We start from the raw sequence: 27630 nt of genomic DNA, 5'->3' as shown, positions 1-27630 counted from the left end.
ATGCTATTTTTCTCGTAAAATAGCGATAATATTCCAACCGGGCGACATTGTATTCATTCAAAGGCTGAAAGAAAAAAATTGAGAATTCTCATGAATGCGCATCTCCAGTGTCACTGTTCCCAGGCTGACCAGTAACAAAATCTCCTGCTGTTCTTCGCCCAGAGACTGCAGACACCTCATTCCACTTTCTGGCGGCCTCTGAGAGCCAATGGAAGCCTTAGAAAATGTCACGTTACAGCACAGATGCTGTATTTTCGATAGAGATGCAACAGAAGGAAAATAAATTGTCAGAGAGGGCACTTCCTGTATGGAATCTTCTCAGGTTTTGGCCTGCCATATGAGTTCTGTTATACTCACAGACACCATTCAAACAGTTTTAGAAACTTTAGAGTGTTTTCTATCCAAATCTACTAATTATATGCATATTCTAGTTTCTGGGCAGGAGTAGTAACCAGATTAAATCGGGTACGTTTTTTATCCGGCCGTGAAAATACTGCCCCCTATCCCAAACAGGTTAAAACCTGAGACTAAATTGTTTTTTTTAAAAGTGCAGGCTGGAACGCACCCGCAGAAGCGGCAACCCGCGCAACACGTCCTGAAGGGGGCGACTGTGACCCGTATCTGCAGGCCCCGGTCCCCGGTCGGCGTGACGTCACCGCTGCCTATCTAAGTTGGCGAACCGCTGTTTTCTGTCCTTTTCTTACGAGTCCTGAGACGGGTTGGGATCCAAAACCATCTTCCCTTGAACGTCACATTTTTACTATCCAACTAAAATGATCATCTACAAGGATATCATCACCGGTAAAACTAACGTTTATATTATCACTACTCTGTTGTTATTCTTTTAGAAATATAACCTTTTTGTTGCGCTGTATTTTGTAGTGTGTTTATTTGGGCCTACCGGAAGTTCCTCGGCATTTTGTGCTAACGATGTGGTGGAAATGACTTTTTAAAACTTCGTCGTAGTCCTCCATGGTATTATGTACCGTTAAAGATCACATTTATATTTTCTATGTTCTGTATAACGGAGTAAACCAATATACTGTTACCGGAGAGTTAGCGTTTCCCTGCTAGTTAGCGAGGCCTACCGGCATTTGGCTAACTGGTTAGCATTAACAGGCTAACTAGGTAACAAGCGATACTAACTGACCTGTTTTCTGTTGGAAACAGCTGGTTTTTAGTTCAACTATTGTGTGAACTAGTAGACTAGATACCGTTAACTCCAACTTTGGCTAATAAATGATTATATTTCAGGAGATGAGCTGTTCACCGAGGTCTACAAAATCACGGAGGTCTGCGACGGTATGCTGTACGAGGTACAGGGAAAGGTACGTTAACGTTTACCGTTTCAATACAGATATCTCTTCCTTTTAGTTATTAGCAACTTGGCTAGTTTATTCATTCATTTTATTTCACTAACTTTTTTTTTAAAATACAGGAAGGAGGGTTATGAAACATGTTTTGTCAATTTCGGCTCGGTAAACGTATCTGCTAGTTACCGGTGATGACGTGTTGATACCGTTTTAACGTTAGCCCGCTAGCCTGTTAGCCCGCTAGCCTGTTAGCCCGTTAGCCTGTTAGCCCGCTAGCCTGTTAGCCTGCTAGCCTGAACCAGACTCTCCCCTCCCTTGGCAGCTCACGTCCAGATCGGAGGACGTAGATGGGGCTTTGATCGGTGCCAACGCCTCTGCAGAGGGCGGAGATGAGGGCAGTGAAGCGTCCACGGTCAGTGGAGTTGACATTGTGCTCAACAGCAAACTGCAGGAGACCTCAGCCTACAACAAGAAGGCTTACCAGAGCTACATCAAGGGCTATATGAAGGCGTAAGTGTCTCTGGCATCTAATCTATAAAAATATATATGTTTTTACATTAAAAAAATATATAAACATTTTCTTATTTACAACGACGACCTATCGGGAACTGCCTTGTTCAGGGGCAGAATGACACTTTTTGTCTTTTACCTTGTCAACTCTGGGATTCGATCCAGCAACCTTTCAGTTACTGGCCCCAACGTCAGTAACAGGGCGAGAGTGATATTTAAACGGCAAAATAAGACTCAACTGTCAGTCTAATAAAATGCATGTTGACAGCCTGGGCAACTTCTCTCTGGTGACTCCCAGGGGTTTTTACTAACTGTGATACTAGTGGCATCAAATATCCCTTGCACTTTCTGCACGGCCTGCTGGGACGTCTCGGATTGAATAGGGAAGGTGTTCCGTTATGGGTGTAAATACCCATTAAACCACGGGGGAGTCGATATGGATCAGTCCAGTCTGAATGGCTGTTAATACCCGTTAAACCAGGGGGAGTCGATATGGATCAGTCCAGTCTGAATGGGTGTAAATACCCGTTAAACCACGGGGAGTCGATATGGATCAGTCCAGTCTGAATGGGTGTAAATACCCGTTAAACCACGGGGAGTCGATATGGATCAGTCCAGTCTGAATGGGTGTTAATACCCGTTAAACCACGGGGAGTCGATATGGATCAGTCCAGTCTGAATGGGTGTAAATACCCGTTAAACCAGGGGGAGTCGATATGGATCAGTCCAGTCTGAATGGGTGTAAATACCCGTTAAACCACGGGGAGTCGATATGGATCAGTCCAGTCTGAATGGGTGTAAATACCCATTAAACCACGGGGGAGTCGATATGGATCAGTCCAGTCTGAATGGGTGTAAATACCCATTAAACCACGGGGGAGTCGATATGGATCAGTCCAGTCTGAATGGGTGTAAATACCCATTAAACCAGGGGGAGTCGATATGGATCAGTCCAGTCTGAATGGGTGTTAATACCCATTAAACCACGGGGGAGTCGATATGGATCAGTCCAGTCTGAATGGGTGTAAATACCCGTTAAACCACGGGGAGTCGATATGGATCAGTTCCAGGTCCAATCTCCCCTGTAACCGTTCCCCGGGTCATTGCTGTCAATGAGAATGTGTTCTCAGTCAAGTTACCCGGTAAAATATGAGCATTTGAAATGAACAAGTACACAAGCAGATTTCTGTTTTTCTGGGAGTATCGGACAGCCCGATGGGGAATGTTGTGAATGTAACATTGTTGTCCCTCCCATCTAGAGTCAAGGCTAAACTAGAGGAGCAGGGCTCTAAGAGGGTCCAGGCCTTCATGGCAGGAGCTCCAGCAGCTGTCAAGATGATCCTGGGAAACCTCGATAAATACCAGGTGAGATAAACACCCTCCCTACCGTAAGGCCGGGTCCCAAATGGCTCCCTTTTCCCCCCTGTCTAAGGTCCATATTTAGTGCACTATATAGGGAAAATGAGGAGGCCATTTGGGATGTACCCAGCAGCCTGTGCTGTGTGAAAACGAACATGTATGTTATGAACACACTCCAGTTTTTATATTGGCTGAATGAGGGTTGGTTAAAATGGCCACTGGAACGTACTGTGATGACAATCTTAGGACACCTTTAGAGGCTGTGACCTATGAAACTATCATCTGTTTATTTAACCTGAGTACGTCGTCAAGTCACTGGCTTACACTTTGACCCTTTGGATAGGGGGACGGTGTGTGTGTGTGTGTGTGTGTGTGTGTGTGTGTGTGTGTGTATTAGAGGTTGACCGATTAGGTACATTGGTGCAACGACAGTGCTTTTTTTTTCTCGCAAATGCGCTCGTTAAATCAACACCCGTTTGTCGAAGTAGGCTGTGATTCAATGATAAATGAACAGGCACCGCATCGATTATATGCAACGCAGGACACGTTAGATAAACTAGTATTATCATCAACCATGTGTAGTTAACTAGTGATTATGTTAAGATTGATTGATTTTTTTTTTTACAAGATAAGTTTAATGCTAGCTAGCAACTTACCTTGGCTTCTTGCTGCCTTCGCGTAACAGGTAGTGATGCAGGCTCCTTGTGGAGTGCAATGTAAAGCAGGTGGTTAGAGCGTTGGACTAGTAACCGGAAAGTTGCAAAAACAAATCCCCGAATCCCCCCTGAACAAGGCAGTTAACCCACTGTTTCCAGGCCGTCATTGAAAATAACAATGTGTTCTTAATCTGACTTGCCAAGTTAAATAAAGCTGTAAAAAAATAATAATCTGCAAATCGGTGTCCAAAAATACCGATTACCGATTGTTATGAAAACTTGAAATCGGCCCTAATTAATCGGCCATTCCGATTAATCGGTCGACCTCTAGCGTGGTTTGTTCCAAAAGAAGACATCTCTTCTTCGTTTGTGTGACACTATGAATGAACAGTGTCTCCTTGTCTGTCCTGTTGAACACGTGACCTGTTCCTCCTTCCAGTTTTTCACCGGCGAGTCCATGAACTGTGACGGAGCCATCGGCCTGCTAGACTACCGCGAGGACGGAGTCACACCTTTCTTCGTTTTCTTCAAAGACGGCATCGAGATCGAGAAATACGTAAGTTACCGTGACGACGGAGGACTGTCTGGTTCTCTGTAGGGCGACGGAGGACTGTCTGGGTTCTCTGTAGGGGGACGGAGGACTGTCTGGTTCTCTGTAGGGGGACGGCAGGACCCACTGAATTCACATATGAAATTACATAAGTGGCACCCTATTCCCTATATAGTGCACTACTATAGACCAGGACCCTATAGAACCCTATTCCCTATATAGTGCACTACTTTAGACCAGGGCCCTATAGAACCCTATTCCCTATATAGTGCACTACTTTAGACCAGAGCCCTATAGAACCCTATTCCCTATATAGTGCACTACTATAGACCAGAGCCCTATAGAACCCTATTCCCTATATAGTGCACTACTATAGACCAGGGCCCTATAGAACCCTATTCCCTATATAGTGCACTACTTTAGACCAGGGCCCTATAGAACCCTATTCCCTATATAGTGCACTACTTTAGACCAGGGCCCTATAGAACCCTATTCCCTATATAGTGCACTACTTTAGACCAGGGCCCAAAGTTACAGGTTCTATGGCTGTTTCCAGTGCTGATGGGACCAGGGCTTGTTTGGGTTGCTTTGATTCTTGATTTCAGTAAAGTTGTGTAACTGAGAAGTTCCTCTAAAGTAGCTGTAGCAAAGTGAAGAGGCAACATCCCCCCATTAAAGCTCTGTGTTCCTGACCCAGTAATAGTGGATGTTCATCCCCTCCCCTCCATTAAAGCTCTGTGTTCCTGACCCAGTAATAGTGGATGTTCATCCCCCCCCCCTCCATTAAAGCTCTGTGTTCCTGACCCAGTAATAGTGGATGTTCATCCCCCCCCTCCATTAAAGCTCTGTGTTCCTGACCCAGTAATAGTGGATGTTCATCCCCCCCCCCCTCCATTAAAGCTCTGTGTTCCTGACCCAGTAATAGTGGATGTTCATCCCCCCCCCCCTCCATTAAAGCTCTGTGTTCCTGACCCAGTAATAGTGGATGTTCATCCCCTCCCCTCCATTAAAGCTCTGTGTTCCTGACCCAGTAATAGTGGATGTTCATCCCCCTCCCCTCCATTAAAGCTCTGTGTTCCTGACCCAGTAATAGTGGATGTTCATCCCCCCCCCCTCCATTAAAGCTCTGTGTTCCTGACCCAGTAATAGTGGATGTTCATCCCCCCCCCCCTCCATTAAAGCTCTGTGTTCCTGACCCAGTAATAGTGGATGTTCATCCCCCCCCCCCCCTCCATTAAAGCTCTGTGTTCCTGACCCAGTAATAGTGGATGTTCATCCCCCCCCTCCATTAAAGCTCTGTGTTCCTGACCCAGTAATAGTGGATGTTCATCCCCCCCCTCCATTAAAGCTCTGTGTTCCTGACCCAGTAATAGTGGATGTTCATCCCCCCCCTCCATTAAAGCTCTGTGTTCCTGACCCAGTAATAGTGGATGTTCATCCCCTCCCCTCCATTAAAGCTCTGTGTTCCTGACCCAGTAATAGTGGATGTTCATCCCCTCCCCTCCATTAAAGCTCTGTGTTCCTGACCCAGTAATAGTGGATGTTCATCCCCTCCCCTCCATTAAAGCTCTGTGTTCCTGACCCAGTAATAGTGGATGTTCATCCCCCCCCCCTCCATTAAAGCTCTGTGTTCCTGACCCAGTAATAGTGGATGTTCATCCCCCCCCCCCTCCATTAAAGCTCTGTGTTCCTGACCCAGTAATAGTGGATGTTCATCCCCCCCCCCCCTCCATTAAAGCTCTGTGTTCCTGACCCAGTAATAGTGGATGTTCATCCCCCCCCCTCCATTAAAGCTCTGTGTTCCTGACCCAGTAATAGTGGATGTTCATCCCCCCCCTCCATTAAAGCTCTGTGTTCCTGACCCAGTAATAGTGGATGTTCATCCCCCCCCTCCATTAAAGCTCTGTGTTCCTGACCCAGTAATAGTGGATGTTCATCCCCTCCCCTCCATTAAAGCTCTGTGTTCCTGACCCAGTAATAGTGGATGTTCATCCCCCCCCCCTCCATTAAAGCTCTGTGTTCCTGACCCAGTAATAGTGGATGTTCATACCCCCCCCTCCATTAAAGCTCTGTGTTCCTGACCCAGTAATAGTGGATGTTCATCCCCCTCCCCTCCATTAAAGCTCTGTGTTCCTGACCCAGTAATAGTGGATGTTCATCCCCTCCCCTCCATTAAAGCTCTGTGTTCCTGACCCAGTAATAGTGGATGTTCATCCCCTCCCCTCCATTAAAGCTCTGTGTTCCTGACCCAGTAATAGTGGATGTTCATCCCCTCCCCTCCATTAAAGCTCTGTGTTCCTGACCCAGTAATAGTGGATGTTCATCCCCTCCCCTCCATTAAAGCTCTGTGTTCCTGACCCAGTAATAGTGGATGTTCATCCCCCCCCTCCATTAAAGCTCTGTGTTCCTGACCCAGTAATAGTGGATGTTCACCCCCCTCCCCTCCATTAAAGCTCTGTGTTCCTGACCCAGTAATAGTGGATGTTCATCCCCTCCCCTCCATTAAAGCTCTGTGTTCCTGACCCAGTAATAGTGGATGTTCATCCCCCCCCCCCTCCATTAAAGCTCTGTGTTCCTGACCCAGTAATAGTGGATGTTCATCCCCCCCCTCCATTAAAGCTCTGTGTTCCTGACCCAGTAATAGTGGATGTTCATCCCCCCCCCCCTCCATTAAAGCTCTGTGTTCCTGACCCAGTAATAGTGGATGTTCATCCCCCCCCCCCCCTCCATTAAAGCTCTGTGTTCCTGACCCAGTAATAGTGGATGTTCACTCCCCCCCTCCATTAAAGCTCTGTGTTCCTGACCCAGTAATAGTGGATGTTCACCCCCCTCCCCTCCATTAAAGCTCTGTGTTCCTGACCCAGTAATAGTGGATGTTCACTCCCTGTTCATTCGTCCCCTCTGACTGTTTCTGTGGGTGTGGTCCTGTCGGTATTTTAACTCCCAACCCCGCTCACCAGGCAGGCAGAGACAGTGTTTTAGTGGAGGATATGTAACGTTACACAGAGTTCAGATAGAAATGGGTTGTGGGGGTTTATCTGGCGTGTAGAACCCAGAGATTTGCCTGTTCTAGTCATTCTATTTCTATCTGCAACGACCAGAATGTTTTTTTTTTATCACTTTGTCCCAAATGGCACACAAGGGGTCAAAAGTAGTGCACTATATAGGGAATAGGGTTCTATAGGGCCCTGGTCTAAAGTAGTGCACTATATAGGGAATAGGGTTCTATAGGGCCCTGGTCTATAGTAGTGCTCTATATAGGGAATAGGGTTCTATAGGGCCCTGGTCTAAAGTAGTGCACTATATAGGGAATAGGGTTCTATAGGGCCCTGGTCTATAGTAGTGCACTATATAGGGAATAGGGTGCTATTTAAGATACCAGTAACCATGCTCTGAAAAGCCCATGCATTCATCTGATAGACCTGAGGTTCTCCACCGTAACTTCTGGGTTTGCAATTGGATGCTAAATGAAATATTCCCTTGACTCTCCCCGACTGCCAGACCGAGTGGCTGTACGGATAGAGAAGTGGAACACATGAAGGTGTTTACCAGAGGTGGTACTGCCCAGACACAGGCAGGAGCCTCACCTGCACGTTGATTAGGGGTTTAGGCCCAAATGGCAACCCTATTCACTTTTTAGTTGACTACTTTTGACTAGGGACCAATCGGACACACCTACGACCTCCTATCCATCTCCACGTGGGTAATAGTCTCTCCCCTATCCATCTCCACGTGGGTAATAGTCTCTCCCCTATCCATCTCCACGTGGGTAATAGTCTCTCCCCTGTCCATCTCCACGTGGGTAATAGTCTCTCCTCTGTCCATCTCCACGTGGGTAATAGTCTCTCCTCTGTCCATCTCCACGTGGGTAATAGTCTCTCCTCTGTCCATCTCCACGTGGGTAATAGTCTCTCCTCTGTCCATCTCCACGTGGGTAATAGTCTCTCCTCTATCATCTCCACGTGGGTATAGTCTCTCTATCATCTCCACCATCTCCACGTGGGTAATAGTCTCTCCTCTATCCATCTCCACGTGGGTAATAGTCTCTCCTCTATCCATCTCCACGTGGGTAATAATCTCTCTATCCATCTGCACGTGGGTAATAGTCTCTCCTCTGTCTCCTCTGTGCAGTAAACCATCTGGACGTCGAACAGAAGTGCCTGGTTCGGAGGGAGCGTGTCCGCTTGTTACCATAGCTACCACCGCCCCTGATCATGGACCAGACTGACCCAACCCTGCCTGCTTGTTACCGTAGCGACCGCCGCCCTGATCATGGACAGACTGACCCTGCCTGTATTCCCTCCCAACAACCGGAACAGACTTGTCTTTCTTTAATCAAGTTTTATTTTTTGGCCCCAATCCTTCTCGTCGTCCCCCCGCCGCATCTGGCCTCCGAGGGAGACGCCACGCCCTGTTTCTAAACGGCTGGTCGTCGGTCAGGACCGCCCCCCCCCCCCCTCACCACCATGGATGGATGGATGGATTGAACCGTGCCGGCTTGGCTGCTGTGTCCGTGGTGACTTCTGTCAGACGTCCAGCGACATCAAGCTCCCACCTTGCTCTCTCACACAAATGTAAAGGACTCATTGACACTATGTTGTGAAATAAATGGGCCTATTGGCCGAAATACAACCATCGTCTGTGGCGTCTGCCTTCACTCTGATACAGTACCTCCCCGTGTCTCTGTCTGCCTTCACTCTGATACAGTACCTCCCCGTGTCTCTGTCTGCCTTCACTCTGATACAGAACCTCCCCGTGTCTCTGTCTGCCTTCACTCTGATACAGAACTCCCCCGTGTCTCTGTCTGCCTTCACTCTGATACAGAACCTCCCCGTGTCTCTGTCTGCCTTCACTCTGATACAGAACCTCCCCGTGTCTCTGTCTGCCTTCACTCTGATACAGTACCTCCCCGTGTCTCTGTCTGCCTTCACTCTGATACAGTACCTCCCCGTGTCTGTCTGCCTTCACTCTGATACAGTACCTCCCCGTGTCTCTGTCTGCCTTCACTCTGATACAGTACCTCCCCGTGTCTCTGTCTGCCTTCACTCTGATACAGTACCTCCCCGTGTCTCTGTCTGCCTTCACTCTGATACAGTACCTCCCCGTGTCTCTGTCTGCCTTCACTCTGATACAGTACCTCCCCGTGTCTGTCTGCCTTCACTCTGATACAGTACCTCCCCGTGTCTGTCTGCCTTCACTCTGATACAGTACCTCCCCGTGTCTCTGTCTGCCTTCACTCTGATACAGTACCTCCCCGTGTCTGTCTGCCTTCACTCTGATACAGTACCTCCCCGTGTCTCTGTCTGCCTTCACTCTGATACAGAACCTCCCCAGATTAACGTTGGGTTCTGGTCCCTGAGTAGAGGGTCAGGAAACCCTGTTCTGATGGATCTGTTGGGTCCATACTGTGTTGATTAACGTTGGGTTCTGGTCCCTGAGTAGAGGGTCAGGAAACCCTGTTCTGATGGATCTGTTGGGTCCATACTGTGTTGATTAACGTTGGGTTCTGGTCCCTGAGTAGAGGGTCAGGAAACCCTGTTCTGGTGGATCTGTTGGGTCCATACTGTGTTGATTAACGTCGGGTTCTGGTCCCTGAGTAGAGGGTCAGGAAACCCTGTTCTGATGGATCTGTTGGGTCCATACTGTGTTGATTAACGTCGGGTTCTGGTCCCTGAGTAGAGGGTCAGGAAACCCTGTTCTGATGGATCTGTTGGGTCCATACTGTGTTGATTAACGTTGGGTTCTGGTCCCTGAGTAGAGGGTCAGGAAACCCTGTTCTGATGGATCTGTTGGGTCCATACTGTGTTGATTAACGTCGGGTTCTGGTCCCTGAGTAGAGGGTCAGGAAACCCTGTTCTGATGGATCTGTTGGGTCCATACTGTGTTGATTAACGTCGGGTTCTGGTCCCTGAGTAGAGGGTCAGGAAACCCTGTTCTGATGGATCTGTTGGGTCCATACTGTGTTGATTAACGTTGGGTTCGTTCAACATGGCGGCCGACTTTTTTTTCTTTTTTAAAGTTGTCAACTGACTGATCGCCTTGCATCGTGTGTATAACTGCTCGATGTTATTTGTACATCCAGTCAGTCACAATTTACCCATGATACATCAGTTTTGATGCTCTCAAACACGGCCGTTCATCCAGACATAAATCTATCGTTGTAGAACATCTGACATGTAGAAGGAATCCCATCCAGGGAGCTGTATTTATCAAGCATCTCAGTAGGAAGGCTGGTCTCAGATCTGTTTTAGATGGACAGGTGGGATCTGTTCCTAGGTCAGAGCTCCTACTCTTATCAAGCGTCTCAGTAGGAAGGCTGGTCTCAGATCAGTTTTAGATGGACAGGTGGGATCTGTTCCTAGGTCAGTGCTCCTACACTTTGTATTTATTTAACCAGGTAGGCAAGTTGAGAACAAGTCCTTTATTTAACCAGGTAGGCTAGTTGAGAACAAGTCCTTTATTTAACCAGGTAGGCCAGTTGAGAACAAGTCCTTTATTTAACCAGGTAGGCTAGTTGAGAACAAGTCCTTTAATTAACCAGGTAGGCTAGTTGAGAACAAGTCCTTTATTTACCCAGGTAGGCTAGTTGAGAACAAGTCCTTTATTTAACCAGGTAGGCTAGTTGAGAGCAAGTTGTCATTTACAACTGCGACCTGGCCAAGATAAAGCAAAGCAGTTCGACAACATACAATAACACAGAGTTACACATGGAATAAAACAAACATACAGTCGAAAAATAAGTCTATATACAATGTGAGCAAATGAGGTGAGATAAGGGAGGTAAAGGCAAAAAAAGGCCATGGTGGCAAAGTAAATACAATATAGCAATTAAACACTGGAATGATAGATTTGTAGTGGAAGAAAGTGCAAAGTAGAAATAGAAATAATGGGGTGCAAAGGAGCAAAATAAATAAATACAGTAGGGGAAGAGGTAGTTGTTTGGGCTAAATTATAGATGGGCTATGTACAGGTGCAGTGAGCTGCTCTGACAGCTGGTGCTTAAAGCTAGTGAGGGAGATAAGTGTTTCCAGTTTCAGAGATTTTTGTAGTTCGTTCCAGTCATTGGCAGCAGAGAACTGGAAGGAGAGACGGCTAAAGGAGGAATTGGCTTTGGGGATGACCAGAGAGATATACCTGCTGGAGCGCGTGCTACAGGTGGGTGCTGCTATGGTGACCAGTGAGCGGAGATAAGGGGGGACTTGAGGCGGTTATGATATCGTTTAGGACCTTGAGCGTGGCTGAGGTGCACCCATGACCAGCTCTGAAACCAGATTGCATAGCGGAGAGGGTACGGTGGGATTCGAAATGGTCGGTAATCTGTTTGTTGACTTGGCTTTCGAAGACCTTAGAAAGGCAGGGTAGGACAGATATAGGTCTGTAGCAGTTTGGGTCAAGAGTGTCCCCTCCTTTGAAGAGGGGGATGACCGCAGCTGCTTTCCAATCTTTGGGGATCTCAGACGATACGAGAGGTTGAACAGGCTAGTAATAGGGGTTGCAACAATTTCGGCAGATCATTTTCGAAAGAAAGGGTCCAGATTGTCTAGCCCGGCTGATTTGTAGGGGTCCAGATTTTGCAGCTCTTTTAGCACATTAGCTGACTGGATTTGGGAGAAGGAGAAGCAGGGAAGGCTTGGGCGAGTTGCTGTAGGGGGTGCAGTGCTGTTGACCGCGGTAGGGGTAGCCAGGTGGAAAGCATGGCCAGCCGTAGAAAAATGCTTATTGAAATTCTCAATTATAGTGGATTTATCGGAGGTGACAGTGCTTCCTATCCTCAGTGCAGTGGGCAGCTGGGAGGTGTTCTTATTCTCCATGGACTTTACAGTGTCCCAGAACTTTCTTGAGTTTGTGTTGCAGGAAGCAAATTTCTGCTTGAAAAGCTAGCCTTGATACAGATGACCTGCGTTCTATTTGTGGCTTTTCTATCAGGAACAGTTCAGTTATCCTACTGCACAGGACCTTCCACAGGTATCCTACTGCACACACCAAGTCATTCCACAGTTATCCTACTGCACACTGCCCAGGACCTTCCACAGTTACCCTACTGCCCAGGACCTTCCAGTTATCCTACTGCACACTGCCCAGGACCTTCCAGTTATCCTACTGCACACTGCCCAGGACCTTCCAGTTATCCTACTGCCCAGGACCTTCCACGGTTATCCTACTGCACACTGCCCAGGACCTTCCAGTTATCCTACTGCACACGGATTTGTCATCTGACTAGGGTAGCCTAAGTGGTTTTAGTAGGGGTGTGTTCTGACTAGGGTAACCTAAGTGGTTTTAGTAGGGGTGTGTTCTGACTAGGGTAGCCTAATTAAAAAAAAAAAAAAAAGCAGACAGGTACATTTTTACAAAACATTTTAATTTTTTTATTTTATTCCAACAGTCCATTAAAAACAACTTGTACGTATTGACCCTTGGTTGTATCTATAAGCAGAACACTTCTGAAGGATCCCTGATTGAATGTAAAACAGTCAGATAAACACAGGAATAAACCGGCTCATAGTGGCCCAGGTGAGATGAACCTAAAGCACCTCACTGCTCAGAATAGTAGGAATCCTTCAAATGTGTCCCCAAGTGGCACCCTGTGCACTAAATTTGACCGGGGTCCTGGTTTGAAAGTAGTGCACTATATAGGAAACAGGGTGCCACTTGGGACTTCACCGACATGTAGTATAAGGCCAGTGATTTGGTCCTAACTGGCCAACTCAACACATCAGAAGCTTGACAACTTTACTTCTCTGCATCATTTAAAAAAAAACATTTTGAAGTCTATAAAAAAACAAAACAACACTCCCATCTACTGGTGAGCTCTCTAGGGAGGCCCCAGACCAGGCTTGTCGTCAGTCTCCTCCTAGTGGTGGGGCCCCAGACCAGGCTAGTCGTCCTTCTCCTGGTGGTGGGGCTCCAGACCAGGCTAGTGGTGGGGCCCCCAGACCAGGCTAGTGGTGGAGCCCCCAGACCAGGCTAGTCAACCTTCTCCTGGTGGTGGGGCTCCAGACCAGGCTAGTGGTGGGGCCCCCAGACCAGGCTAGTGGTGGAGCCCCCAGACCAGGCTAGTCAACCTTCTCCTGGTGGTGGGGCTCCAGACCAGGCTAGTGGTGGGGCCCCCAGACCAGGCTAGTCAACCTTCTCCTGGTGGTGGGGCTCCAGACCAGGCTAGTCGTCAGTCTCCTGGTGGTGGGGCTCCAGACCAGGCTAGTGGTGGGGCCCCCAGACCAGGCTGGTCGTCAGTCTCCTCCTAGTGGTGGAGCCCCCAGACCAGGCTGGTCGTCAGTCTCCTGGTGGTGGGCCCCAGGCTGGTGGTGGGGCCCCAGACCAGGCTAGTCGTCAGTCTCCTCCTGGTGGTGGAGCCCCCAGACCAGGCTAGTCGTCAGTCTCCTTCTCCTCCTCTCCTCCCTGGTAATGTCTGTACTCTGGCTTGAGCTCCCAGGTGTTCTTGTGGGTTCCCTTCACGTTGTAGATGCCGATGTCACGCAGAATCTCTTTCAGGTAACTCTGAATGGGGGGGGGGGGGGGGGGGACAAGCGCGAGAGTTACGAGGTGTTGGATTATAATATATACTGCTATCAGACAGGAATAGGGAGATGGAAAGAGCCGGAAAGAGCGTTGAGTTTCCAGTCTGGTTCATTCCAGACGACCCGTTCACTAGGCAGCCGTCTCTACTAACCAAGACCCGCAGACGACCCGTTCATTAGGCAGCCGTCTCTACTAACCAAGACCCGCAGACGACCCGTTCACTAGGCAGCCGTCTCTACTAACCAAGACCCACAGACGACCCGTTCACTAGGCAGCCGTCTCTACTAACCAAGACCCACAGACGACCCGTTCAGTAGGCAGCCGTCTCTACTAACCAAGACCCACAGACGACCCGTTCATTAGGCAGCCGTCTCTACTAACCAAGACCCACAGACGACCCGTTCACTAGGCAGCCGTCTCTACTAACCAAGACCCACAGACGACCCGTTCACTAGGCAGCCGTCTCTACTAACCAAGACCCACAGACGACCCGTTCACTAGGCAGCCGTCTCTACTAAACTAACCAAGACCCGCAGACGACCCGTTCACTAGGCAGCCGTCTCTACTAAACTAACCAAGACCCGCAGACGACCCGTTCACTAGGCAGCCGTCTCTACTAAACTAACCAAGACCCGCAGACGACCCGTTCACTAGGCAGCCGTCTCTACTAAACTAACCAAGACCCGCAGACGAGCCGTTCACTAGGCAGCCGTCTCTACTAAACTAACCAAGACCCGCAGACGAGCCGTTCACTAGGCAGCCGTCTCTACTAAACTAACCAAGACCCGCAGACGACCCGTTCACTAGGCAGCCGTCTCTACTAAACTAACCAAGACGCAGCTCTAACAACAACAACACAAAACCTCACCTAATTCTGCCACAAAACAATGACTCTCTCTCTCTCTCATATGGGCTTTTAAGACAAGCGCTAAATGTGCCAGCCCTTTGATAAACAGTGTCCATTTTGTCAAAGGCAAAGGTGTAAAATATTTTATCTTGTCCATTCCCAGCGCACCACTCCAGGGTGCTGGTGAAGAGACTCCTCCAACATTCAGTCCCCCAAAAAATGTATCCAACATAAATCATGTAGCAGATGAAGATATGTTAGAAAGAGGATATGGCTTTTTCTGTTGTCTACAGGCTGGAGACAAAATGGACGACAACGTAACGAGACAAGACACTTTTAAAAATCCTGCTGTCGTGTTTACAACATCTCCTGAAAACAGTACGGGTCAAAATAAAATGGACAATCACAACTGTTGTCCAGGTGTTTCACCCCATTGTCATGATCAGTGGATTCAAGTTTGTATCTGTCAAATTATTTTTTGACAAGCTGATTTATAGCGGGAAAAAAAATCAAATACGTCTGTAAATATACAAAATGGATTAGTCACAGGAATCAGGACTAATAAAGCCACCGCAGAGGCCTGTTTTACTAACAGTGTGTCTGCCACATGGATGGACATTACTACAATTCCACTGAGGGGCGACAGGGTCGACTACACCCCAGTAAGCACGTCTTTTTGTTTGGTCCTGTCCGGACGTTGTTTTTTGGTAACACCCCAGTAAGCACGGACGTTTTTTCAACATCTTATTTTGGCGTCAGTTTCGGACCGGCCTTCATTTCCACATCCACGGATATTGGTTTTTGGTCCGGTCCAAATCTGAACTTTGTTCCCGGTCTGAACCAGCCTTGATTTGGCCCAAACATTGACGTCTATAAAATTACTTATTTTCAACTTTCATTCAGAACCAAAAAAATTAGCCTGATTTCAACATCTAGAAAATACGTTTTTCCAACATCTGGAAAAGAGGCAATTTTCAACGTCCTGGAAAATCTTTATTTTAAAACCTACGGAAAATACCTTTTCAGTATTCATTCAGAACCTAACTTCAACGTCTGGTCGTGCCGATAGCGGCAGAACGGCCCTGATAATCACTACTTTACTTAAGGTAGTACAATGAGCATTTTACAGTAGAGGTCGACCGATTAATCGGAATGGCCGATTAATTAGGGCTGATTTCAAGTTTTCATAACAATCGGAAATCGGTATTTTTGGACGCGGATTTGGCCGATTTTTTTATTTTTTTACACCGTTATTTAACCAGGCAAGTCAGTTAAGAACACATTCTTATTTTCAATGACGGCCTAGGAACGGTGGGTTAACTGCCTTGTTCAGGCGCAGAACGACAGATTTTTACCTTGTCAGCTCGGAGATTCAATCTTGCAACCTTACGGTTAACTAGTCCAACGCTCTAACCACCTGCTTTACATTGCACTCCACGAGGAGCCTGCCTGTTACGCGAAGGCAGCAACAAGCCAAGGTAAGTTGCTAGCTAGCATCAAACTTATCTTATAAAAAAACAATCAATCAAACATAATCACTAGTTAATTAACTACACATGGCTGATGATAATACTAGTTTATCTAGCCTGTCCTGCGTTGCATATAATCGCTTAGGTACACGTTGCTCCAACCATAAACATCAATGCCTTTCTTAAAATCAACACACAGAAGTATATATTTTTAAACCTGCATATTTAGCTAAAAGAAATCCGGGTTAGTAGGCAATATTAACCAGGTGAAATTGCACGCAGAGTCAGGGTATATGCAACAGTTTGGGCCGCCTGGCTCGTTGCGAACTAATTTGCCAGAATTTTACGTAATTATGACATAACACTGAAGGTTGTGCAATGTAACAGGAATAACGTTTTGTTTTCGAGATGATAGTTTCCGGATTCGACCATATTAATGACCTAAGGCTCGTGTTTCTGTGTGTTTATTATATTATAATTAAGTCTATGATTTGATAGAGCAGTCTGACTGAGCGGTGGTAGGCAGCAGCAGGCTCGTAAGCATTCATTCAAAATAGCACTTTCGTGCGTTTTGCCAGCAGCCCTTCGCAATGCATTGCGCTGTTTATGACTTCAAGCCTATCAACTCCCAAGATTAGGCTGGTGTAACCCATGTGAAATGGCTAGCTAGTTAGCCGGGTGCGCGCTAATAGCGTTTCAAACGTCACTCGCTCTGAGACTTGGAGTAGTTGTTCCACTTGCTCTACATGGGTAACGCTGCTTCGAGGGTGGCTGTTGTCGATGTGTTCCTGGTTTGAGGAGAGGGATGGAAGCTATACTGTTACACTGGCAATACTAAAGTGCCTTTAAGAACATCCAATAGTCAAAGGTATATGAAATACAAATCGTATAGAGAGAAATAGTCCTAGAATAACTACAACCTAAAACTTCTTACCTGGGAATATTGAAGACTCATGTTAAAAGGAACCACCAGCTTTCATATGTTCTCATGTTCTGAGCAAGGAACTGAAACGTTAGCTTTCTTACATGGCACATTTTGCACTTTTACTTTCTTCTCCAACACTTTGTTTTTCCATTATTTAAATCAAATTGAACATGTTTCATTATTTATTTGAGGCTAAATTGATTTTATTGATGTATTATATTAAGTTAAAATAAGTGTTCATTCAGTATTGTTGTAATTGTCATTATTACAAATAAATAAATGCAATTTTTTTTTTATTTTTAAATCGGCTGATTAATCGGCACCAATAATCGGTATCGGCGTTGAAAAATCATAATCGGTCGACCTCTATTATACAGTACTTAACAGGCCTTTGTGTTTCTATTACATTGAAGTACTGTGGCACAGCGCCCCTCTCCCCCTCCACAGCGCCCCTCCCCCCCCCCTCTCCACAGCGCCCCTCTCTCCCCCTCCCCCCAGCGCCCCTCCCCCCCCCCCCTCCACAGCGCCCCTCTCCACAGCGCCCCTCTCCCACAGCGCCCCTCTCCCCCCTTCCTCACCACAGGTTGTTTGGTGATGTCCACCAGGTCCTTGATGTTGTAATATTGGTGTTTCTCAAAAGCCGAGAACAACATGTCCAACACCTGCTGCTTATCGGCTCTCGCTCTTTTACCTTCGTCCTTCTTCTTCCTGTCATACTCCAGCTGGACACACACACACACACACACACACACACACACACACACACACACACACACACACACACACACACAGTATTAGTCCAGCTCAGGGGAGGGAGGGAGGAAATGTCTGGCTGATTGTTTGTTGTCGAGGGGCCTAAAATGTGACCAGACAGTGAACACGTCGTTAACAGAGATACGACAGCTCGTGCAGGCAGCAGCCAGGACTCCTTACGTTGTAGGAATGATTGGCCACTGGTTTGTAGTTGGTGGTAACAGCCTTTTCTAGTTGCTGAGACAATCTCAATGGCTTGGATAACTCTTCTATCTGCAGTCTGGGGACACGAGACAAAGCAGTGAGCGTCAGCGGGACAGAGAGAGAGAATGTGTGTGTGTGTGTGTGTGTGTGTGTGTGTGTGTGTGTGTGTGTGGGTACGAACCTCTTGAGTTTCATGTAGCTCTCGCTGACAGCAGGTCTACACTCAGCTCTCTGCACCACCAGGCCCTCCAGGGAGATTCTCTCTGTAGAAAGGAGAACCAGTGACGTCACCACTCTCTCTCTCTCTCTCTCTCTCTCTCACTGGGCAACATTTCATCTGTTTCAATGTGATATTCCTCAGTGAGAGACATCCACAGTGGCAGTACGACGCCCACACAGTCAGGAGAAGAGAGACAAACTGATCACTAGGGTCGTCTAACTGATCACTAGGGTCGTCTAACGGGAGAAGAGAGACCAACTGATCACTAGGGTCGTCTAACTGATCACTAGGGTCATCTAACTGATCACTAGGGTCGTCTAACTGATCACTAGGGTCGTCTAACAGGAGAAGAGAGCCCAACTGATCACTAGGGTCGTCTAACAGGAAAAGAGCCCAACTGATCACTAGGGTCGTCTAACTGATCACTAGGGTCGTCTAACAGGAGAAGAGAGACCAACTGATCACTAGGGTCGTCTAACTAGAGAAGAGAGCCCAACTGATCAATAGGGTCGTCTAACTGATCACTAGGGTCGTCTAACAGGAGAAGAGAGACCAACTGATCACTAGGGTCGTCTAACGGCAGAAAAGAGACTAACTGATCAACATTCTCCACCAGACAGAGGCCTAGCCTCCTGCCCAGCCTCTACACCTCTCACCAACCTCCACCAGAGGCCTAACCTCCAGCCTCCTGCCCAGCCTCAACACCTCTCAGTGGGGAAGAGACTGAGGGGACTCACCTGGGCCTGCCCCCGAAACTGAGGTGCTGCCATCAGATCTCTCTTCTGACTGGCCTACAGGAAGGGGAGGGAAGGGGAGGAGGGGAGGGGGGGGGGGGGGGGGGAAGGAGAGGGAGGGAGGGGAAGGAGGGGAGGGGAGGAAGGGAGGGGAAGGGAGGGAGAGGGAGGGGAAGGGAGGGGAGGGAGAGGGAGGGGAAGGGAGGGAAGGGAAAGGAAGGGAGGGAGGGAAGGGGAGGGGAGGGAAGGGGAGGGAAGGGAGGGAAGGGAGGGGAGGGAGGGAGGGGAGGGAGGGAGGGGAAGGGAGGGGGAGGGAGGGAGGGGAAGGGAGGGGAGGGGGAGGAAGGGAGGGGGGAGAGGGAGGGGAAGGGAGGGGAAGGGAGGGAGGAAGGGAGGGAGGGGGAGGAAGGGAGGGAAGGGGAAGGGAGGGAAGGGGAGGGGAAGGGAAGGGAAGGGAGGGAGGAAGGGAAGGGAGGGAGGGAAGGGAGGGAGGGAGGGAGGGAAGGGAGGGAGGGAGGGAGGGAGGGAAGGGAGGGAGGGAAGGGAGGGGAGGGAAGGGAGGGGAGGGAGGGGAGGGAGGAGAGGGAAGGGAGGGGAGGGAGGAGAGGGTGGTCCAGTAAGAAACAACACCAGGGTTTAGACTACCCGCTTTCTGGCGAAGAGGCCGTAACCGCGGAGATGAACTGCTCGGCAACGACGGCGGTCTTCAACGCGTTGCAGAACAACACATCTGACGGTGGCGAGACTTCAACACTCAAACCAGGAAGTATCTCCAACAGAACTTTATATACCGTCTCCAACCCACATACAAGGATAAACCATGAGCTTCACACTGACACACTCACACACACACACACACCCTCGAGGGAGAGGAGAGAGGAAGGACGGACGGACGGAAGGCGGGACGTGCACATTAGAAGAGGCATCGAGATCATGCACAAATCATGACGTCAAACCAAGCACTCCACACCAGATCAATACCATCCTATTGATTGGTTTGTTTATGTTATTTAACGAGCTCCAAATATCATTCAGCAGCAGATCATATATCTCAACTACTGAGCTGATTGATTCACAGTGGTTCTGATCCGATCTGAGAGACAGCCAACGGAGTTACTGAGACAAGCAGAGGACCTTCATCTGTTCTGCTGTGGCAACAGAAATTAAACATGCAGCCCACAACAAAGACATGGAGATGGAGAGAGAGACGGGAAGGGGCAGAGAGAGATGGAGAGATGGAGAGAGAGACGGGGAGGGACAGAGAGAGATGGAGAGAGATGGGAAGGGGCAGAGAGAGATGGAGAGAGACGGGAAGGGGCAGAGAGAGAGAGAGATGGAGAGAGACGGGGAGGGACAGAGAGATGGAGAGATGGAGAGAGACGGGGAGGGACAGAGAGAGAGAGAGATGGAGAGAGACAGGAAGGGGCAGAGAGATGGAGAGAGACGGGAAGGGGCAGAGAGAGATGGAGAGAGAGACGGGGAGGGACAGAGAGAGATGGAGAGAGACGGGAAGGGAGAGAGATGGAGAGAGACGGGGAGGGACAGAGAGATGGAGAGATGGAGAGAGACGGGGAGGGACAGAGAGAGAGAGAGATGGAGAGAGACAGGAAGGGGCAGAGAGATGGAGAGAGACGGGAAGGGGCAGAGAGAGATGGAGAGAGAGACGGGGAGGGACAGAGAGAGATGGAGAGAGACGGGAAGGGGCAGAGAGAGAGAGAGATGGAGAGAGACGGGGAGGGACAGAGAGATGGAGAGATGGAGAGAGACGGGGAGGGACAGAGAGAGATGGAGAGATGGAGAGAGAGACGGGGAGGGACAGAGAGAGATGGAGAGAGACGGGAAGGGGCAGAGAGAGATGGAGAGAGACGGGAAGGGGCAGAGAGAGAGAGAGAGATGGAGAGAGACGGGGAGGGACAGAGAGATGGAGAGATGGAGAGAGACGGGGAGGGACAGAGAGAGAGAGAGATGGAGAGAGACAGGAAGGGGCAGAGAGATGGAGAGAGACGGGAAGGGGCAGAGAGAGATGGAGAGAGAGACGGGAAGGGGCAGAGAGAGAGAGAGATGGAGAGACACGGGAAGGGGCAGAGAGAGATGGAGAGAGAGACGGGAAGGGGCAGAGAGAGAGAGAGATGGAGAGAGACGGGGAGGGGCAGAGAGAGAGAGACGGGAAGGGGCAGAGAGAGATGGAGAGAGAGACGGGAAGGGGCAGAGAGAGATGGAGAGAGAGACGGGAAGGGGCAGAGAGAGAGATGGAGAGAGAGACGGGAAGGGGCAGAGAGAGAGATGGAGAGAGACGGGAAGGGGCAGAGAGAGAGACGGGAAGGGGCAGAGAGAGAGAGAGATGGAGAGAGACGGGGAGGGACAGAGAGAAAGAGAGATGGAGAGAGACGGGGAGGGACAGAGAGAGAGAGATGGAGAAGGAGAGAGAGGCGTAGGGATACACACAGTACTACTTACCCTGAGGCGGAGGGATACACACAGACACAGTACTACTTACCCTGAGGCAGAGGGATACACACAGACACACAGAACTACTTACCCTTAGATGACTCTAATGGGTGAAAGATCAGCCATGATCACAAACCAGGCTCATTTGCAGTCGTGACAACACAAGGCATTTTCACAGTGAATATTATCTGACTACACATTCAAATCCAGGTTATGACTCAAACAACATGGCCTTCAGGTGTCATGGTTACTGAAACAGCACCTTACTCCCACACACTTAGGTAGTATGGCCCCCCACACACTTAGGTAGTATGGCCCCCCACACACACTTAGGTAGTATGGAGCCCCACACACACTTAGGTAGTATGGGCCACAACTTAGGTAGTTATGGCCCCCCACACACCACTTAGGTAGTATGGCCCCCCACACACACTTAGGTAGTATGGCCCCCCACACACACTTAGGTAGTATGGCCCCCCACACACACTTAGGTAGTATGGCCCCCCACACACACTAAGGTAGTATGGCCCCCCACACACACACTTAGGTAGTATGGCCCCCCACACACACTTAGGTAGTATGGCCCCCCACACACACACTTAGGTAGTATGGCCCCCCACACACACTTAGGTAGTATGGCCCCCCACACACACTTAGGTAGTATGGCCCCCCCCACACACTTAGGTAGTATGGCCCCCCACACACACACTTAGGTAGTATGGCCCCCCACACACTTAGGTAGTATGGCCCCCCACACACACTTAGGTAGTATGGCCCCCCACACACACTTAGGTAGTATGGCCCCCCACACACACACTTAGGTAGTATGGCCCCACACACACTTAGGTAGTATGGCCCCACACACTTAGGTAGTATGCCCCCCACACACACACTTAGGTAGTATGGCCCCCCCACACACACTTAGGTAGTATGGCCCCCCCCACACACTTAGGTAGTATGGCCCCCCCCACACACTTAGGTAGTATGGCCCCCCCACACACACACTTAGGTAGTATGGCGCCACACACACACACTTAGGTAGTATGGCCCCCCCACACACTTAGGTAGTATGGCCCCCCACACACACACTTAGGTAGTATGGCGCCACACACACACACTTAGGTAGTATGGCGCCCCCCACACACTTAGGTAGTATGGCCCCCCCACACACTTAGGTAGTATGGCCCCCCACACACACACTTAGGTAGTATGGCGCCACACACACACACTTAGGTAGTATGGCGCCCCACACACTTAGGTAGTATGGCCCCCCACACACACTTAGGTAGTATGGCCCCCCACACACACTTAGGTAGTATGGCCCCCCACACACACTTAGGTAGTATGGCCCCCCCACACACACTTAGGTAGTATGGAGCCCCACACACACACTTAGGTAGTATGGAGCCCCACACACACACTTAGGTAGTAATGGCGCCCCACACACACTTAGGTAGTATGGCGCCCCACAAACTTAGGTAGTATGGCCCCCCACACACACACTTAGGTAGTATGGCGCCCCCCCCACACACTTAGGTAGTATGGCCCCCCACACACACTTAGGTAGTATGGCCCCCCACACACACTTAGGTAGTATGGCCCCCCACACACACTTAGGTAGTATGGCCCCCCACACACACTTAGGTAGTATGGCCCCCCACACACACTTAGGTAGTATGGCCCCCCCCCAACACACTTAGGTAGTATGGCGCCCCCCCCACACACTTAGGTAGTGTGGCCCCCCCCACACACTTAGGTAGTATGGCCCCCCCCACACACTTAGGTAGTATGGCCCCCCACACACACTTAGGTAGTATGGCCCCCCACACACACTTAGGTAGTATGGCCCCCCACACACACACTTAGGTAGTATGGCCCCCCACACACACTTAGGTAGTATGGAGCCCCACACACACACTTAGGTAGTATGGCCCCCCACACACACTTAGGTAGTATGGCCCCCCACACACACACTTAGGTAGTATGGCCCCCCCACACACACTTAGGTAGTATGGCCCCCCACACACACTTAGGTAGTATGGCCCCCCACACACACTTAGGTAGTATGGAGCCCCACACACACACTTAGGTAGTATGGCCCCCCACACACACTTAGGTAGTATGGAGCCCCACACACACACTTAGGTAGTAATGGCGCCCCACACACACTTAGGTAGTATGGAGCCCCACACACACTTAGGTAGTATGGCCCCCCCACACACACTTAGGTAGTATGGCGCCCCCCCCACACACTTAGGTAGTATGGCGCCCCCCCACACACTTAGGTAGTATGGCGCCCCCCCCCACACACTTAGGTAGTATGGCCCCCCCACACACTTAGGTAGTATGGCCCCACACACACACTTAGGTAGTATGGCGCCCCCCCCCCACACACACTTAGGTAGTATGGCGCCCCACACACACTTAGGTAGTATGGCCCCCCACACACACTTAGGTAGTATGGCCCCCCCACACACACTTAGGTAGTATGGCGCCATTTAGCACACAGCTCCTGAGTGCAACAAAATAGACACTGTTCTTTCTTCTTCTTCATCATCATCATGTTTACAGCTGGAGGCCAGGTAACTGTTCCTTACCTGACTGGGTCTCAGTGAACACGGCCAGGGTCTGTCCTCCTACAGTCTGCATGGTGAACGGGTGGTCCCTGGGGGCCTGCACCCCCGATGGCTTGTCCCCGAGGCTGTCAATCATGGTCAGGTCTTCGTTCAGAGTAAATGCCACCTGGTTCACAACAAGTGTTAAGTTTAAATCAGTTTAGGACCAGGACACCGCTGGCTGAGTTGGGATCAATATTCCATAGGAATGTAATTCATCTGTGTCTGTAACCATAGTCACTAGTATTACCTCTGCTTTCCCTTGGTTCCTAACGCAAAAGAAGAATAAAACAACTGATTAGCTAAATCACCTTAGCTTGCTACTTTTCTTTAGCCAGCAGAGAAAGTAAACAACGATGGTGATTACCAAACAAACCATTAACACACGAACGAGACAATTCTACATACTTGCCGATCCGGAGCTTCCCCACCTCTCCTCTTCCTGATGCTTTGGCCCATTGCTGTGACAGGTATTTGGGCACCTGTGGGCACAGAGACTGGTTGTTAAAGTTAGCTAGCTAACTTGTGCAGTGTGATGATAATGATAGTTACTGTAGTCTACTTCAATAGATCGCTAATCTCGTCCTCATCCATCCGCGCTGCCACTAGCTTGCTAACGTGTTAGCCGCTAGGTAGCTACTAGTGTTAGCCGCTAGCTAGCTACTAGTGTAAACCGTGTTAGCCGCTAGCTAGCTACTAGTGTTAGCCGCTAGCTAGCTACTAGTGTAAACCGTGTTAGCCGCTAGCTAGCTACTAGTGTTAGCCGCTAGCAACTAGTGTTAGCCGCTAGCTAGCTACTAGTGTTAGCCGCTAGCAACTAGTGTTAGCCGCTAGCAACTAGTGTTAGCCGCTAGCTAGCTACTAGTGTTAGCCGCTAGCTACTAGTGTTAGCCGTTAGCTAGTTTATACCCGACATTTCCAACGTACCTTTACCAGCCACACGCCCGTGTTCTGTTTAGCACCAGTTAAGTCCACTTCGCCTTTCTCTGACATGTTTAAAACTGTTGAAATCACCTCTTACACGTTACCATTACAATTCGTTTGGCGTTATGAGGTAGGCTAGCTAACGTTAACTAAACAACACACCGTCCGCTAAAAGGAACAAACCATAACTACGGAGGCGCAGGAGAGACAGACAGGACGCGCGAAACCGGAAATACTAGAACTCGAAGTTCGGGGTCAATATTTTTTTTAAATAATATTTTATTTACAATGGGGGGGGCGAGTGAGGAGTGCCGGTGTGAGCATCATGTCTCGGCTTCCTAAAGAAAAATCTGGCTTCCAAAAACTTAAAAGAAAGAAAATCAAGACAATTTTTCACTAAGGAAGATGGATGTAGTCCGTGAGTGGTGGAAATTAACCTGTCAGCTTAGTCCATAGTGAAATAGGCTACTACTCCCCTGACATTACTTACTGAATATCTCCACAGAAAATTCAGTGTTTACATTTCGCTCCTCTTTTAGTCGACATTTAATCAATGCAGGCAAACTTTTAGCAAGCTATTCATACTAAATAATTTGTTCCTGCCTGGTGCCAGGCCCAACAAATGCAGCTTCAGGCTCAGCAGCCCTGTCCACCCATCCCCCTGAACCAGCCCTGTCTCCCCATCCCCTGAACCAAAGCCCCTGTCTCCCCATCCCCATCCCCCTGAACCAAGCCCTGTCTCCCCATCCCCCTGAACCAGCCCTGTCTTCCCATCCCCCTGAACCAGCCCTGTCTCCCCATCCCCCTGAACCAGTCCTGTCTCCCCATCCCCCTGAACCAGCCCTGTCTCCCCATCCCCCTGAACCCAGCCCTGTCTCCCCATCCCCCTGAACCAGCCCTGTCTCCCCATCCCCCTGAACAGCCCTGTCTCCCCATCCCCCTGAACCAGTCCGTCTCCCCATCCCCCTGGCCAGCCCTGTCTCCCCATCCCCCTGAACCAGCCCTGTCTCTCCATCCCCCTGACCAGCCCTGTCTCCCCATCCCCCTGAACCAGCCCTGTATCCCCATCCCCCTGAACCAGCCCTGTCTCCCCATCCCCATCCCCCTGAACCAGCCCTGTCTCCCCATCCCCCTGAACCAGCCCTGTCTCCCCATCCCCCTGAACCAGCCCTGTCTCCCCATCCCCCTGAACCAGCCCTGTCTCTCCATCCCCTTGAACCAGCCCTGTCTCCCCATCCCCCTGAACCAGCCCTGTCTCCCCATCCCCCTGAACCAGCCCTGTCTCCCCATCCCCATCCCCCTGAACCAGTCCTGTCTCCCCATACCCCTGAACCAGCCCTGTCTCCCCATCCCCCTGAACCAGCCCTGTCTCCCCATCCCCCTGAACCAGTCCTGTCCTCCCCATCCCCCTGAACCAGCCCTGCTCTCCCCATCCCCCTGAACCAGCCCTGTCTCACCCATCCCCATCCCCTGACCAGCCTGTCTCCCATCCCCCTGAACCAGCCCTGTCTCCCCATCCCCTGAACCAGCCCTGTCTCCCATCCCCATCCCCCTGAACCAGTCCTGTCCTCCCCATCCCCTGAACAGCCCCAGCCCCGTCCCCCCATCCCCCTGAAACCAGCCCTGTCTCCCCATCCCCATCCCCCTGACCAGCCCTGTCTCCCCATCCCCATCCCCCTGAACCAGCCCTGTCTCCCCATCCCCCTGAACCCAGCCCTGTCTCTCCATCCCTTGAACCAGCCCTGTCTCCCCATCCCCCTGAACACAGCCTGTCCCCCATCCCCATCCCCCTGAACCAGCCCTGTCTCCCCATCCCCTGAAACCAGCCCTGTCTCCCCATCCCCATCCCCCTGAACCAGTCCTGTCTCCCCATCCCCCTGAACCAGCCCTGTCTCCCCATCCCCCTGAACCAGCCCTGTCTCCCCATCCCCTGAACCAGTCCTGTCTCCCCATCCCCCCTGAACCAGCCCCTGTCTCCCCCATCCCCCCTGAACCAGCCCTGCTTCCCCATGCCCCATCCCCCTGAAACCAGCCCTGTCTCCCTCCCCATCCCCCTGAACCAGCCCGTCTCCCCATCCCCCTGAACCAGCCCTGTCTCCCATCCCCCTGAACCAGCCCTGTCTCCCCATCCCCTGAACCAGCCTGTCTCCCCATCCCCTCCCTGAACCAGCCCTGTCTCCCCATCCCCCTGAACCAGCCCTGTCTCCTCCCCATCCCCTGAACCAGTCCCTGTCTCCCCATCCCCCCTGAACCAGCCCTGTCTCCCATCCCCATGAACCTACCAGCCCTGTCTCCCATCCCCCTGAACCAGCCCTGTCTCCCCATCCCCCTGAACCAGCCCTGTCTTCTCTCTCCATCCCCCTGAACCAGCCCTGTCTCCCCATCCCCTGAACCAGCCCTGGCTCCCATCCCCCTGGAACCAGCCCGGCTCCTCCACTCCCCTGAAACACATCCCTGTCTCCCCATCCCCCTGAAACCAGCCCTGGCCTCCCCATCCCCTGACCCAGCCTAGTAACCCATCCCTGAACCAGCCCTGTCTCCCCATCCCCCTGAACCAGCCCTGTCTCCCCATATCCCCATCCCCCTG

The 27630-nt window shown here is 50.2% G+C and overlaps 2 protein-coding genes and 2 non-coding genes across 7 annotated transcripts; 3 read left to right on the top strand and 1 right to left on the bottom strand.

The window, feature by feature from the left end:
• Positions 1 to 648: 648 nt before the first annotated feature.
• On the top strand, positions 649 to 9017 carry LOC115184977 (translationally-controlled tumor protein homolog). Its single transcript, XM_029745560.1, has 6 exons — positions 649 to 801; positions 1255 to 1328; positions 1636 to 1823; positions 3083 to 3188; positions 4278 to 4394; positions 8520 to 9017. Exons 1-6 carry the CDS (start codon positions 774 to 776, stop codon positions 8520 to 8522), a joined length of 516 nt encoding a protein of 171 aa, XP_029601420.1. The 5' UTR covers positions 649 to 773; the 3' UTR covers positions 8523 to 9017.
• On the top strand, positions 3408 to 3486 carry LOC115184979 (small nucleolar RNA SNORD58). The gene has a single exon (XR_003874707.1). It is a non-coding gene; the product is annotated as a small nucleolar RNA SNORD58 (small nucleolar RNA).
• Positions 7792 to 7927, top strand: LOC115184980 (small nucleolar RNA SNORA31). Its single transcript, XR_003874708.1, has one exon. It is a non-coding gene; the product is annotated as a small nucleolar RNA SNORA31 (small nucleolar RNA).
• Positions 9018 to 12726: 3709 nt separating the features above from the next.
• gtf2f2a (general transcription factor IIF, polypeptide 2a) lies at positions 12727 to 25250 on the bottom strand. Of its 4 annotated transcripts, XR_003874706.1 has the most exons (11): positions 25047 to 25250; positions 24528 to 24601; positions 24370 to 24388; positions 24102 to 24246; positions 21596 to 21607; positions 19060 to 19113; positions 18284 to 18365; positions 18079 to 18178; positions 17724 to 17867; positions 13515 to 13883; positions 12727 to 13450 (listed from the first exon to the last, which is right to left on the bottom strand). XR_003874706.1 is itself a non-coding variant. In XM_029745555.1 (10 exons), the coding sequence occupies exons 1-10, from the start codon at positions 25110 to 25112 to the stop codon at positions 13752 to 13754; spliced, it is 828 nt and encodes a 275-aa protein (XP_029601415.1). In that variant the 5' UTR covers positions 25113 to 25250; the 3' UTR covers positions 12727 to 13751. The 4 variants fall into 4 exon arrangements, 3 of the variants coding, with proteins under 3 accessions (XP_029601415.1, XP_029601416.1, XP_029601417.1); XM_029745555.1 differs by having other exon boundaries at positions 12727 to 13883; XM_029745556.1 differs by lacking the exon at positions 19060 to 19113 and having other exon boundaries at positions 12727 to 13883; positions 25047 to 25249.
• Between the last annotated feature and the right edge of the window lie 2380 nt (positions 25251 to 27630).

This window comes from Salmo trutta, unplaced genomic scaffold (genome assembly GCF_901001165.1).
Source record: "Salmo trutta unplaced genomic scaffold, fSalTru1.1, whole genome shotgun sequence".
NCBI classification, from domain to species: Eukaryota; Metazoa; Chordata; class Actinopteri; order Salmoniformes; family Salmonidae; genus Salmo; species Salmo trutta.
The sequence above is the reverse complement of the archived record's forward strand: the minus strand, read 5'-3'. Positions and strand labels throughout refer to the sequence as shown.

Bases quoted from the DNA above. Each gene is read 5' to 3' on its own strand.
- gtf2f2a (XM_029745555.1), bottom strand. From the start codon at position 25,112: ATGTCAGAGAAAGGCGAAGTGGACTTAACTGGTGCTAAACAGAACACG. The intron at 18,366-19,059 runs GTGAGTCCCCTC...TCCTTTCTACAG, and splicing joins AGTTTCGGGGGCAGGCCCAG to AGAGAATCTCCCTGGAGGGC. The intron at 17,868-18,078 runs GTAAGGAGTCCT...GTGTGTGTCCAG, and splicing joins TGGCCAATCATTCCTACAAC to CTGGAGTATGACAGGAAGAA.
- LOC115184977 (XM_029745560.1), top strand. From the start codon at position 774: ATGATCATCTACAAGGATATCATCACCG. The intron at 802-1,254 runs GTAAAACTAACG...ATTATATTTCAG, and splicing joins CTACAAGGATATCATCACCG to GAGATGAGCTGTTCACCGAG. The intron at 3,189-4,277 runs GTGAGATAAACA...TCCTCCTTCCAG, and splicing joins GAAACCTCGATAAATACCAG to TTTTTCACCGGCGAGTCCAT.